Raw genomic sequence first — 14,408 nt, forward strand, 5'->3', positions numbered from 1 at the left:
CTCCATTAAAATTCATTCTGACAATTAGCTCGGTGAAATTATTTTAAGGCATGACCCTAAGAATCGGTGAAGAAGACATCATGAATGAACTACATCGAAGGAAATAGTTATAAGAAAAAGGCCATCAATTTCTCTACTGAGGGCCACATAAGCATCAGATGAAGATAAAATCAACACCTTCGATGTTATAGGATGTTCCGTAGGCAACGAACGGTTTAGAGTAGTGGGTCCATTTGTGGCTCCGTGGGGCGTACAATCTCCTCTTCTCAAAAAGTTATTTACAAGTTACTAACATATGGTAGACGGATGGACGCAAGGACAAAGCAAAGAAAAAAAAATAAAAATAAAAATAAAAAACAGAGTGAATTCTCGTCTCCAAGGCTAAAAAAAAATATGATCCCAGGGATCCTGGCCATTTCATTCTAAAGGGCTATTAGAGTAAAAATCCCCTCCCTTCCTTCCCAATCCGCATCCCGTTCTCAGCCCACAACTGCCCGACGCGTGTCCGGACTAGTCCGGAGAAATATCTCGACAAGTGACCACGAACCAGCCACGTCGGCTCGGCGATGCGCGGGCTAGTGGCTGGCCACCCGTTCCCCGTTTTGCTCGTCAGAAAATTGACCTGGAGGACCACCCATCGCTACTGTACCTCACACCAGCTATATAGCTGCGGTCTCATCACGAGGTATGTGTTATATCCAAACGGTCCATCCACTTTGTGAGCTCGTCTTTAGGGTCAAGACGAAAAACAGGAAAGATTTAACTATCAAGTGGACCACACTGCAAAAACCAGTGAAGGATTAAGCGTCTACAATTGAAACCCTTTTTGGGGTCACAGAAGTTTTGGATCAATATGAAAAATTTTTCCCCTCTTCATTCAGGTATTTTACCTTATGAGAGGATTGGATGTAAAATAAACGTTATGGTGGGCCCTAAAAATTGTTTAACAGTGAAAATCATTATCGCCGCTGCTATTTATGATGTGGTCCGGATGATCTTTCGATATGATTCATTTTTTAAATAATGCTCTAAAATGATCTCCAAAAATAGATGAACGGTGTAGATATAATAAATACATCACTATAGAACCCATGTAAGTTTATCTCCTTTGAACCGTTCGTACAACTAGCGTCAGTGCTCCATTTTGCGCGACACGTACCTACAACAGCTATATAGCTGATGTGAGGTACAGCAGCCAATCCGCTTCCAATATCGAGAGAGAGAGAGAGAGAGAAGCGGGATCGAGATTTTTTCCCCTTTACACGGTCGCCTTAACCGCAATGATCGGTCCTGAGGCAGTTACCGCTGGAATCGGTGCTCCCTCACCCCATTGAATATTCTCTCTCCTCTTGTGCTACAGCCCCGCATCAGATATTTTTAGATAGATCTGTATATGAGAGATCAGATTTTTCTAAGATAGTATCTGAGAGAGAGAGAGAGAGAGAGAGATGGGATTGATGGGAGACGTATCTTTGAGCTGTGATTTGGATGGGGAAGTGACGGATACGAACAAGGATCCGTCGCTCGTCGGATGGGAGAGCTTCGTTCCTCGGATGCTTCTGAGAGTTCTGTTAGTCGAGGGCGACGATTCGACTCGGCAGATCATCTCCGCTCTCTTGCGGAGATGCAGTTACAAAGGTCAGTTCTCCCAAGTTATGGATTCTCTCTCGTTCTCTCTGTATGTTTTTTGTTTTTGAAGACGAAAGATCAACATCTGCTTTTAGTTTGAGGCTGAGGTGGCGTCTGGATGTTCAGTTGAACTAAATTGCGATTATTTGATTCTGTAAAGAGTAAAAATACTGAATTGCGGTTTCAGTTGTTTTGCGTTCTCTTTGAAATGTATGAGATTGGAACTGAGTGGTGATTGTGAATTGAAATGGTGCTGCACCCACTTTAGTCATTTCCTCTGAAATGGATTTGATTGGAGTGTCCAAATGGCATTGAGAATTGGATGGTAGGGATGTTATTGTTTTACGAATGAATGATTTTGTATTACAAATTCAGAATCTAGATGCGGATTGGTTTCTACTGGGGATACTGTGCAGTGCTACGTGTCGATGTTGAATAGGACTTGATTTGGTGGGGCACCGTTTTGACGGGAACTATCTCAAAACCAAGGGATCTGGACTGCGGTGTTTTTCCGATCAATTTGATCTGTGAAATGAGCAATGGGAAAGCTTGATGGAATCAGATTAATCGGATTGACAGAGTTTTCAGATCATGTGTGGTTTTTTTTGTTTTTCGGTCTCTGTCTGTCCTCGTGGTTGCTCACCAGATCAGTGGTCCTGATCAACATACACATGTGCACATGTGTGCGGCAGGGATGATGTGCGGCAGGGATGATCCTTCATACCTTGCTTTTGATCCCTTCTTTCAATCGTTGAAGATCGGGTATGATCTTGTAGGGTGTTGATTAGGTATATCTCCATGGAATTTGAGGATTTGAAGATCCATGCTCTCTCTCTCTCTCTCTCTCTCTGATGCAACTAAGTGGCCACACATGCCGATTGATCAAGATCTGAAGAAAAGGCCCGCATCTTACATGAGCACTCTCCGCACGTATGCACAAGAAAATGCCCAATTTTCCTTTTTAGCTCATCTCTACTTTCCTTTTCTTTTAGATCTCTAGATTAGGAAATTACATCTTTCTTTCATATTTTTATATTAGGTAGGGGAATAATTTTAGATATTTCTTATTTAGGCACTTTCTTAATTATGATGCTGTGTTGTTTAGGTGTTTTCCTATTTTCTCATAATTTTAGATTACATGGCTTTTATTATGGATGGTAAGGTTTGATTATAAATAAGGCCTATAGTTTGTGGAATAAAACAAGTTGAATGAAATTCTCCCTTATGAAATTTTCTTATTCTCTACGGTAGTTGTTGAAGTGGGGAAAGTGATCTCTGGTTCAAGACCAGAGGACTGTTGAGCTCGCTTCGCAGTATTGCATTCCTGATCTCTAGCATTTGGCTAGAGGATTGTTCAGTCTTTTCCCGGAATCTCGTTCTTTTCTTATTAGTCCATTTGATTCCCCATTCGGGTTTGCATTACTCTCTCTCTCTCTCTCTCTCTCTCTCTCTCTCTCTTATGAACCCTACTTTTTCTAGGCTACATCTCAAACTTTGCATTAGATGTCTTCGAAGCCATTACACCTTTAATAACCAATGGAATGCTAATCAAAAGTGTATAAACCGGAAAACCACGAACTGATAAAATCGAACTTGATACCAATTGTTGTGCAGCTACACCTGCAAATGTTCAATGCACGGCATGTTTTTTGGCCATAGGTGTTCATGTCAATGATGTTGGATTCATGACAACAATAGATATCTGCATTGGTTGGGGTACAACAACGGGTTTAGGGTAGGGTGGAGCTGAGCAACAAATTTTTTGTGAGGTGGAACTACACACCTTAAGCAACCTTAAAACTTTGTTTATGGGATCCAAAATAGGTTCTAGATAAGCCTTGATGAGTTATTCTTGAGAACATTGATAGGAGCAACATTCCATTATTACCTTTAGTAGCTTGAGACTACAGTTCATCATCATCTTAGCCTTTTTCCAACAATTTGGGGTTGGATTTTAAGTGCTAGATTGGGAAACGTCTTGCAATCGGCTGTGTGCTAGACATCAACCTTCCTCTTTTACCAGGGCAGTGGAACCAACCATGACATAGATTCGCAATAGCATGAGTATATAAATAATTGATTATGATTTTTGTGATACAAAATGAGGGTTTGATTCCAATATTCGAACTTGTTAAAGATTAAAGTAGGCTTGATATTTCTTAAAAAAATAATAAAGCTACCCAAAAATAAAGAGAAAACGAGAGCCATGCATTTTCAAGGCAAAATGTTGACAGCCTTATACATACACATGGGGAAACGTCACATGGTACCTTACCGCCACTATAGGTGGAGGTACTGGGCTATTGCGGGGCCCATGTGATGCGTGCATCAAACTACCCTGTCCATTAGAGTCAATGTCCTTAATTGTTAGGCAATGGAACCAAAATTCAGTGTGCATGGAAACATAGGTGGGTCACACCATAGGGGACAGTTGGGACAACCAATAAAATTTCTCCAAAGGTTTGTGGGATCCACTGTGTTGTATATATGTCAACCAAGCTGTTCACCAGATGCTCCACCAGGATGAAGGGACACCAAAAATAAGGCCATTCCAAAAATCAGATGGGCTTCACCACGTGAATTTATAGATTTTAGGCTTGAATTCGACCTTGTTCCCTATGGTGTGGCCTACCTAGGTGTTGGATAAGCTTGATTTTTTGGGTGCACGCACATGTTACAGTTACCACCACAACTAGTGTTGTTACTGGGCTATTGTGGGACCTACGCGATGCATGCATCTGATTTGTTCTGTCCATTGTGTTAGCCCCCTCATGTTTGTGGTCAAGCCCAAAAATCAAGCCGATACAAGACTTGGTGGGCTACACCATGTAAATTTAGAGGCTGTAGGCATGATTTGATGTTGTTACGCATGTTGTGAGTTATGATTTCGCCAATACAAAGTGAGGGGTTCTCCGCAAAACATGTACTCACTGAGGAATTCGCCATACAGCTCTTTCCTTGGGGGAACGTGTTAAAAGCTATAATGCAAGTTCTTATGTATGTTTTTTGTGGTTGGGAAAAGAAGAGCTACAGTGCAATTCTTTATGGGTGCTCCTTTGTTCTTGAGAAAAGATAAAGTAATTCGATGGAGGAGAGAAGTCTATCTTGGTACGTTTACCAACTTGGCATATGCACACTGGATCCAGGCCATGTGCTGGATTGGGCACAATGTGAAAATGCCGTCCCAAGGTCCAGGCTTGTTCCCTCAGTAGGTTTTACCCACTTTTACATGTAAAATACGCTGTTGGTGACTGTCCATTTTATGTGGCACAAGTGCAGCTAACCAGTAAGGGTATTATTGGCCAGAACATGTTCATGGTCAGCCCTGCATAACATGGCCCAAATCTCTTACACATGTGCCACGTTTGCTCATGTGCCTTTATTCTCCTCATGGCAATTGTCCTTGCATTGTTCTTTATTCTTTCAAGGGCAAGGTATCCATCTAGATGTTGTTTTTCATTTATTTTCTTTTTCCATGGAAAGTTATTGTTACTTTGAAGTTTTATTCATTGCCGGGGGCCAAGAATTTCCATGATATGCTTGGATTTCAGTTTGTACAAGCAGATTCCAAGGCCAAGTGATCCATGCCATCTATATGATTGGACCCAGTTTGGATGGATCATGCCTTAAAAAATTTCCCAGATGGGGAATTCATAACCCTTCAATATGCATTCAGGAAATAGATGGTTAATAAAGAAACACAACAATGGGCTACATCTAACCAAAATGATGCCAAAGAATCTATGTATGGGATGTTCCAATCTGGGAAGTTTTGGTGCATGGACCATACACGGTTGGACCTGTCATCTTGACAGCATCAATCAGCAGACCATGGATCCAACTTGTGGAAGCTGAAAACCCAAAGATATTGTAGAAACTCTTGGCCTGAGTGTTGTATTATACTCTTCTCCTTTTAGAGGCATCTTCACCTCATAACTTGTATTTGGTGTTGACAGATGCCATAATCATTCTTAATATGAGAATTAGGAACTGTTTGTTAGATGCCTAAAAATGAGTTCATCTCATTTTAGTCAGTTGTAGTTATATAGTAGTGATCATATTTCTCTTTGTAAGGATTAACCATAATCTTTATAACCAATCATCACAATCTCTAATATATAATTACAACTAACTAAAATGAGATGAGCTAATTTTTAGGCGTCTATCAAACAGGCTCTTATAGAATTTTTGTGACTCTTTGATATGGCACTCTATAGGCATATAGAGCTCAGCGCTGGTTTTTATCATTATCCTTTTTTTTCCCCGAAAAACAGTTGTTATATTTATCTTTGGCATTGTGCCAAACGCAAAGTTTCTGTTCCAACTGGTTTTGGTCTCTCTCTCTCTCTCTCTCTCTCTCTCTCTCTAAATTTATTGTTCTTTCACTGCCCTATTAAAAAGAATAGGTGGTTTGGCAACTGAGAATTTATTGTTCTCTAATTTTATTTTATTTTTCATATTTTTCTTTGTTTGAGCAGTTGCTGCTGTATCTGATGGCTTAAAGGCATGGGCGATACTGAAGGAGAAACCTCACAATATTGATCTCATTTTGACAGAAGTTGAGTTGCCTTCAATCACAGGCTTTGGCCTTCTTACCATGATAATGGAGCATGGGACCTGCAAAAACATTCCTGTTATAAGTACGCTACTGATCTTGACAATCTTCTGAAAATTTTTGATCCCCTCATAAATTAAAATTTTAAGCAAGTTGCTGCCCTTTTGGTGATTCATGCAGTGATGTCTTCACAAGATTCTATTAGCCTGGTTTTCAAATGCATGCTGAGAGGTGCAGCAGACTTCCTTGTCAAGCCTATAAGGAAGAATGAGCTGAGGAATTTGTGGCAGCATGTTTGGAGAAGACAAGCAGTATGCCCTACCCTTTGTCTTTGAGATGTCATGTGTGCTTTTACTAGTCTAGGTTGCATTGTTATCACAGTCACTTAAAAACTGAGTATTGATTTATTCATCTTTAACTATCAGTCTAGCGCTGTCAGACATGCTCCCCAGGATGGGAACCTTGCCGAGAGGAAATTAGATGCTATTTCTGGAAACAATGCTGCCAGTAACCATTCAAGTGAATATGTGGCCTGTGTGCAGAAAGATTGGGAATGCAGTGAGAAAGGGAGTGATACCCAAGTAAGCTTTTTCATTGATTCTATCATCTAGTCAAAATATTGAACTCATTGCTTATTCTTATTTCCGTTAATATATTTGGAAGGTGTGACATATCATGTGAAGATGAAGTGATTTTTGATAATTGTGTAACTTTTAGGTGAAGCACTGCACATAACACAATTGCAAGTAGTATTAACTTGATTAGCTTTATACTTTGAGTTTTTTTATTAGGGGGTGCACTCCGGTGGTGTTGGTACCACTGTAAGCTACAGTGGTACCAGGCAGGGCCCCACATTATGTATTCACGACATCCCACCCATCCATCAGATATGTCACCTCACATTACCCCTAGGGCCCAAAAATCAGCCTAAACAGAAACTCAGGTGGGCCGCAGCACAGGGTACTAGTTGATAGGGAATGCACACCTTGGATTTGTGTGGGTGGCTCACCATGTTTTGTATACAAAATCCAGGCCATCTGGACCCTTCCTCTTCCCTGGATGAAGGATCAGATAAAAAATCAGGCTGTTCTACTACTCAGGTGGGCCTCAGTGAGAATCAAGGGTGGGTGTTCCTTACCACCTTGTTCCCTTTGCTTTGGCCCACCAAAGTTTTGGATCGAGCTGATTTTGAGGCCCTGCGCATAACTTGAAGGGATGCGTGGGATGTGATAATTACACCACATTGGCCCCAATCTGCCAGTACCTCTAGAGTCCACATCTTTGACTGGTCATAGAGGGCAATATACTGTTTGACATGGATTGGCATACTGTGCATGGCATTTTTCACATATTACTGATAAATTATGTTTCTTGGGTAGATTAGGTACATGAAGTTATACATAGTCACTGCACATTTTGCTACTTGTTGTGCAGAGCTCTTGTACAAAGCCAGACATGGAAGCTGAAAGTGCATACATGCATAATATGCAGGATCCTTGGCAGCTGAAATGCAAGAGTGCTTCTACCGTGATTGACAGAAAAGCACAAAAGCATAAAAATCATGAAAGTTGGGCAGGTGAAAGTGAAGATGAAGGTATGATATGTTTCTTCTTCTTTATTGGCATTTTTCTGTTACTTGTCTTTTCTAAGTCTGGTCCATAATGGAGTATATGACAAAGTACTTTTTGCAGTCAAATTAGCAGAAGCGACTCCTGGTGATCAAGCACTTAACTCCAATAGCAATGTCCTTGAAGAAAAGTGTGATTGTGCTAGAGTAATGACGAGTGACGAGGCGGCAACAGCATGCCACAGAGAGGATGCTAATATTGTGATTGAGACTGATGCTTACAACAACAGGCTGGTTGAACCTTCAAGAGAAGCCATTGACTTGATTGGAGCAATTGATAATCAACAACAATGCAGCCATCGGTACATAGACCACACTTCTATTCATTGCGGTGCTCTGGTGGATGCAGAAAAACTCCCTGATGAGAGGGATTGCATCAGCAAGTTTTCTTTGCCTCTATTGGAACTTTCCTTGAGAAGATCCCAGCTGAGCAGTTGTGAAAACAGAGAGATTGAGGAAAGGCATACCTTGCACCATTCGAATTCCTCTGCATTTTCTCGGTGAGTACCTATCTCCCAATCTCAGTATTCTGCATTACTTTTTATTTTCAGAACTTAGAGGTTAAAATATTACCTAATAATATTCTGTTCAGATGTGAGAATTTCTTGTATGGTCTATCAGTTGAATCTTATTTGTCTGAAGCATGGTTGAGGAGAGATATACCTAAAGTGGACAATGTGAATCTCGTGTTAATGTTTATGAAATTAAGTTATTAAATTTTGATGTTTATTCTTCCTTTCACTTGCTGTGATCTGCGGGGAAGGTATTTTGATTTTTGTGTACCTCGTATTACTGTCATGTGCAATATATTCATGTTAACTGACTAATGAACTTTTACTAGGGATAGCATGTAGTTGTAATTCAGTTTGGTTTCATGCCAGGGAGGTCTGCCACTGAAGCTATTTTCCTAATTAGACAATTGATGGAGAAATGTAGGGAGAGAAGGAAGGATCTCTAGATGGTCTTTATTGACTTGGCTTTCGATAAGGTCCCTGGAGGGTTAATCTGGTGGGTGTTGGGAAAGGGAGGAGTTCCAAGAGGATGACATGATTAAGGATATGTATGAGGGAGTGGTAACAAATGTGAGGACTACTAGTGGAGAGACAGGTAAGTTCCCCATTGCCGTAGGCTTGAACTAGCGGTTGGCATTGAGCTTATACATTTGGTTGTGGATAAGCTAATGAGGCATTTGCAGGAAGAGATCCCATGGTGTATGTTATTTGCAGATGACATAGTTTTGATTGACAAGAAGAGGCAGGGCATGAACACAGCTCAATTTGTTTGTAATAGCATCATCGGAGACATCTCCATGTAGTCTACATTCTCTTCTAGGAAGTTATAAGAGATCAAAAGGAAACGGAATTTTCATGGGATTGAATTATATCTCTGGTTGGGAAGTCACCGCCTTTTGTGCTGCTGTCATACTGACTGGATGTACCATTGGAACTGCCTTTTGGGAACATGGAAAAAAACCTGCAAATGAAATCAGTTCATGTGGAAGATCCACTTTTCCTCCAGTTGATTAAAAAAAGGTAGCCCTGGGATCCATTTCCATTTCCCAGATTTTCCTTAAAAAAATGGGACACCTGTTTCCTCCAAAAAGGATGTTAAATCGATTTCCGTGGCAGAGAGGACACATGAGATGGCCATATATGGAGTCCATGTAAAAACTGGAATCCAAAACAAACAATGGAAGGAAAATCGAAATCCACTGTTTTCAATTTCCTGAGGATTTCAGGTTGTCTGTATCCACATTTTAGTTTTCCTCCGTCCCAAAACTACACATAAGTGATCAGAAGGAAATGTTGAATTTTTCATGGGATTGAATCATCTCTCTTGTTGGCAAGGCACCGCCTTTTGCGCTGCTGCCATACTGATAGTATGTACAATTGCATATAATATCTCTTCTTAGGAAGTTAACTGCCCTTTGTGCTGCTGTAATCCTGATTGGATGTTCAATTGAAACTGCCGAATCAAATGAAGCAGGTAGCTTTCAGTTTGGTACAATTGGTGATTGGTAGAGCTTGTTTTTCTCATCCACTTGATGATTTTTGATCCACCAGAAGAACAAATGGAACTGGAATAGAATGAAGCTAGCTGGAGTTATGTTCATGCAACATGAGGAAAGTCTCTATAGTTAGAACCAGTTCTGACTCATTGTTGTTGATCATGAATAATTGTATAGTGTAGAAGATGATTCATTTTGAATGGATTGAATCATTGTTACAAATCGGTAATGGTGGAGGGCTTCTATAAGAGTTTTTCCATCCCATAAACCTTGCTTCTCATACACCAGTTCACAACCATCTCATATTTTGCGTGACTGACTGAAGTGAATTTTGCAGTGTCGAAGAAAATGCTGGTTGGTGGAAGTCACAAACTTAGACGGGAAATGGACCAGATGTCTAGACACTTGAAGTTTGAGAAACAAAAGTTACTGACTTGCTAGAGTGTCTGTGTTGCTTATATCTTCTAAACTCTTTAGAAGTAGACTTGCATACGTTCAAATAAACAGAATTTGAAAATTTGTATTTTTGCATGTGCAATGGAGACCTAGAAATGAGTTAAACTGAATTTGAAAATATTTATTTTTGCATGTGCAATGGAGACCTAGAAATGAGATAAACTGAATTTGAAAATATTTATTTTTGCATGTGCAATGGAGACCAAGAATTGCTCTAGTTGGGAGTGAGTTGGTACAAGTTGAAAGCTCTAAAAGGGCAAGGGAAGAGCCTAAAAGGATGTGGGTGGAGGTAATAAGAAAATACTCGATGACCTAACTGAAGTTATAGCCCTTGATAGATTGGAATGGCGGAAAAGATTCATGTAGCCGACCCTAATAAGTTGGTATAAAGCTTTGACGATGATGACGACGATGATTTATTTTTGCACCACATACGTTCTTGTTTGTCGTCATTGTTACATGCTATTAGAGAAGAATTTCTTTCTTAGGTTTGATTATGTTAGCACTTGTTCCAAGCTGGGCCTTATTAGGATGCTCCAGCTTGAGGGGGAGTGTTGAAATGTTAATAGTGGAATAAAGCCCATTGGCCCAAGTCCATGTAATAAGGCCCATAGGCCCCATTCACGTTTTTACTATTATAATTAAGAGTGAAGGGCTGGGGTTTCAATACACCCTAATCAACATCTCTCTCTCTCTCTCTCTCTCTCTCTCTCTCTCTCTCTCATTGTTTTTCTCTTCCATCTTTCTTCTTCTCATTCTAGCTTCTTGTAGGCCCTCAAGATTAGAACAATGTGGCCATTTAACGGGTACAATACCTACCATCTTAGTTGGTTCATATGCATGCCTGGTGCACTTGAAAGATGCATGGGGTATCATTGAAGTTGCAATAGTGTATGTAGGATGCAGCAGGTGTACATGTTTGTTCATCATGAAGTACCATAAAGTGAGAATGCACGTAAGGAGATTGTAGAACCTGGTTTTGTTATGGCATGCGTTAGGTCATGTAAGAAAGGTGTTGGGTAAGTGGTATCAAGCGCTGCATGCATGGATCGTGGACTGTTATGGAATGCATCGCTCTTGATGAAATGAAGCAGAGGGGCTTCCACTCTTGAAATCTCATCTCCTACTGAGCCACTGCTATATTATCTAAACATTAATTAAGGAGAACAAATACTCTGTAAAATCTAATTAAATGCTTCTAATTAGAGGCGATCAACAAAGGAGTGAGTGTGAGGCTTTTGATTCTCTCTGACAAATGTAATGGTCATTTCATGTCCAATTAAATAAGCATCTCCCTTCCTGATACAAGTAGAGGTCTCTCTGCCTAATGGTCATCTTTTCCGTGAGGTAAAACATTCGGAAGCAACCAAAAGGTCATCCATTCAGTTTATTTCAGTGTAATGCGTGTCTTCTGTTACGCAAGTAGGCACATCACAGTTGTTGGTTCCTCATGCTACAGGCATATGTCTCAGTTGGGTAAATGCCTCCTTTCCTTTGTTTCATGCACCGCTTTCCCCTTGCTAAAAAGTCATGTTTGTTCCACAGATCTCAAACTGAGTAAAAGTTGTTGTATATAGTGCTTGATTTTGTTCGAAAAATTTGAGGTGAGTTTGATAGTCAAACAGAGGAACTCACGATGTATGTCCATCCACATGCTTGGATGGCATTTTTCTTGGTTTCAGATAAAATTGGTCATTTTTTTTTTTTACTTCCGTTGATTGGTATCCAAGGGTGTCATCATGCACTTCGATGTTACTTCATTGAACAATTACATTGTATTTTTGCTGAAAATTTACTCAACTCACAGTTCCCTTCTGCAGGTACAATAACAGGACAGTGCAGCCTCCTCCTCTACCATCGACCAGTCTTAGCACTGAATCCCGAGACTGTACCAGTGGGCCCCACAAGCCTTTGCCAAGTCAAGGCCATGACAATGCCAGCGATGCTCCCCAATGGAATGTAGTCTCACAGAATAACAATCAGGAAGATGCTAACTCTCTCATCATTCTTCCTCCTGGTCAAGACAAGATGGCATTTCCATGCCCTCGAATTGGGGTTATTCCAGCCCCTATCCCTATCAGAGGCACAGCCCATAATGGTTTACATGCTTGCTATGATGCTTTAATGCCACACTTATTTTATTCTCAGTCTGGAGCTCCAGTACAGGATAAAAATTTAACCAGCCAGCAGGATGCAACTCATGAGAATCTATCTCGTCCATCTAATCCTGACAATTCCAACTCCGAGCTAAACTTCAGTCATCAACATGATCAAAGTGCAGATAGGCCCATTAACCAAGCTGTGCCTGAGCAGGAGCAGAATTTTGAGTCTAAAAAGGATCCAGCATGCATTACATCTGCCATGGGTGAGAGTGGAAGTAGTAGTTTATGCAATGGTAGCTTTAGTCATCTTAACAGCAGTGGGTGTGGGAGTGTTTGCGATGGCAATAACAGGAATGTCACTGCAGCTTCTGCTGTTGGAGCCACTGCAGAGAGTGGGAATGTTGTGGAGCTCATCCCTCGTGATAGAATGAGGGTAGTTGATTATCAGCCGCCCCCTTCGCAAAGAGAGGTGGCCTTGACCAAATTCCGATTAAAGAGGAAAGACAGATGCTATGGGAAGAAGGTACCCTAATGCTATATAATAACAAATTTTCCATTCAAATGCATATGGGACATCAATGAGGAAGGAAATCGTAGTACATGTGCTTACATGGAACAGGTGTGGGAGCTTTGAGCCATTCATCAGGTGGGGACTGCTTTATCATGCCTGACTAAAAAGATCGGACTAGTCCACTCATCGGGTGGCTGCATGTGTACTTTGGTTATGTACTCGTTTTTTTCACCAATCATGCACTTTTTCATACAATTGGCCCACCCAAAATTGAGTGGAGCATCCTTATTTTTTGGCCCGGGCTTCTTTCACAATGGGACCTACTGATGAATGGCGATAGTCTCCAACAGGTGTACAACATGGGCATGAATTCTGTGAATCACCTGTTCAACCTCTCCTCAGAATTTGTTCCATTTGGTGGGCCCTTACTAATATTACTATGTCATTGGCTATGTACATGATCTGCAATTAACAATCATTAATGTGAACCCTCTTCACAGGTTCGATACCAAAGCAGGAAAAGACTTGCAGAGCAGCGTCCCCGGGTGAAAGGACAGTTTGTTCGCCAAGTTCACTCCGATCCTCGCCATCCATCTGTAGAAACGGATGGTTATCGCTGTGATTCAATGGCTGCATAGTTGCATGCTTTGTTAAATGGTTGAACCGGTGCCCATCTCCCAATACCAATGGTCGAAGATCTTTGACCTCACGAATTGAGCCAAACTGACAGTAAGTTCCAGTGTTGAACTATAGTTTTGATTACATACATTTATCCCTCCTCTTGTGTGGAAATTCAATGTCGCGGCGATCCTCAAGAAACTCTTACATTCCTCATGCAAATTGGTAGTTGAAAGAGCGAGGAATCAATGACAAGAAATTTCAATCGGTGAGACACAAGCGCCATTAACGCGTCTTCTCTGCTCTTGTTTCTTACAACCATTTGTCTTCCATCCACTGTAAATAGCAGTCAGTTTATAATTTCCACATGACCTGTTGTATCATGTATGTCATTCTACTCGTGTAAGGAGGATGTGTTATTCTTTTTATTGTCAATACATGTATGTGATTTCTGGAACAATTCTATTCATTTAAGAAGTCCTTCGTGTATGGGCCCTTTTTCTTCGCATGTAGCAATGATTGGAGGTTGCTTTTGCTTTATAGCCATCTGTACTTGGGTCTTTCTTCTTGCAGTTCCTTTTCTAGACCTGGGTCTTCAGACTCTGTAAATAATGTCTTGCTTGTTACTTTGTTTTGTTTTATAGAGTTCATATTGCCCATGTCACAACTTGGGATCATCAGCTTGTGTTGCAACTTTGTCACCTACATGTGGAGATTTTCAGATATTCGGAACCGTCCCTCTGATGAGCGATGTTTTGAATTGAGATATCATCCAATAATAATGCTGAAAGGATGAACTGACCATTTATTTGGGGTGTTGAATTTGATCTATGGTAGTTCCTTAAAAATGGTCCTTGGTCAGCTACGCATGTTCAGGGGCAGAATTGTCAGTTCAGTGTAAG

The 14,408-nt window shown here is 40.8% G+C and overlaps 1 protein-coding gene across 3 annotated transcripts; it reads left to right on the forward strand.

Annotated features, from left to right (window-relative positions):
- Window positions 1-1,217: 1,217 nt before the first annotated feature.
- On the forward strand, window positions 1,218-14,046 carry LOC131248669 (two-component response regulator-like PRR95). Of its 3 annotated transcripts, XM_058249052.1 has the most exons (9): window positions 1,220-1,638; window positions 2,881-3,041; window positions 6,108-6,269; window positions 6,365-6,495; window positions 6,610-6,765; window positions 7,619-7,778; window positions 7,876-8,311; window positions 12,096-12,900; window positions 13,389-14,046. In XM_058249052.1, exons 3-9 carry the CDS (start codon window positions 6,227-6,229, stop codon window positions 13,524-13,526), a joined length of 1,869 nt encoding a protein of 622 aa, XP_058105035.1. In that variant the 5' UTR covers window positions 1,220-1,638; window positions 2,881-3,041; window positions 6,108-6,226; the 3' UTR covers window positions 13,527-14,046. The 3 variants fall into 3 exon arrangements, with proteins under 3 accessions (XP_058105034.1, XP_058105033.1, XP_058105035.1); XM_058249051.1 differs by lacking the exon at window positions 2,881-3,041 and having other exon boundaries at window positions 1,218-1,638; window positions 7,676-7,778; XM_058249050.1 differs by lacking the exon at window positions 2,881-3,041 and having other exon boundaries at window positions 1,219-1,638.
- Window positions 14,047-14,408: the final 362 nt, after the last annotated feature.

The sequence above is a fragment of the Magnolia sinica genome, chromosome 6 (assembly GCF_029962835.1).
Source record: "Magnolia sinica isolate HGM2019 chromosome 6, MsV1, whole genome shotgun sequence".
Lineage (NCBI taxonomy): Eukaryota > Viridiplantae > Streptophyta > Magnoliopsida > Magnoliales > Magnoliaceae > Magnolia > Magnolia sinica.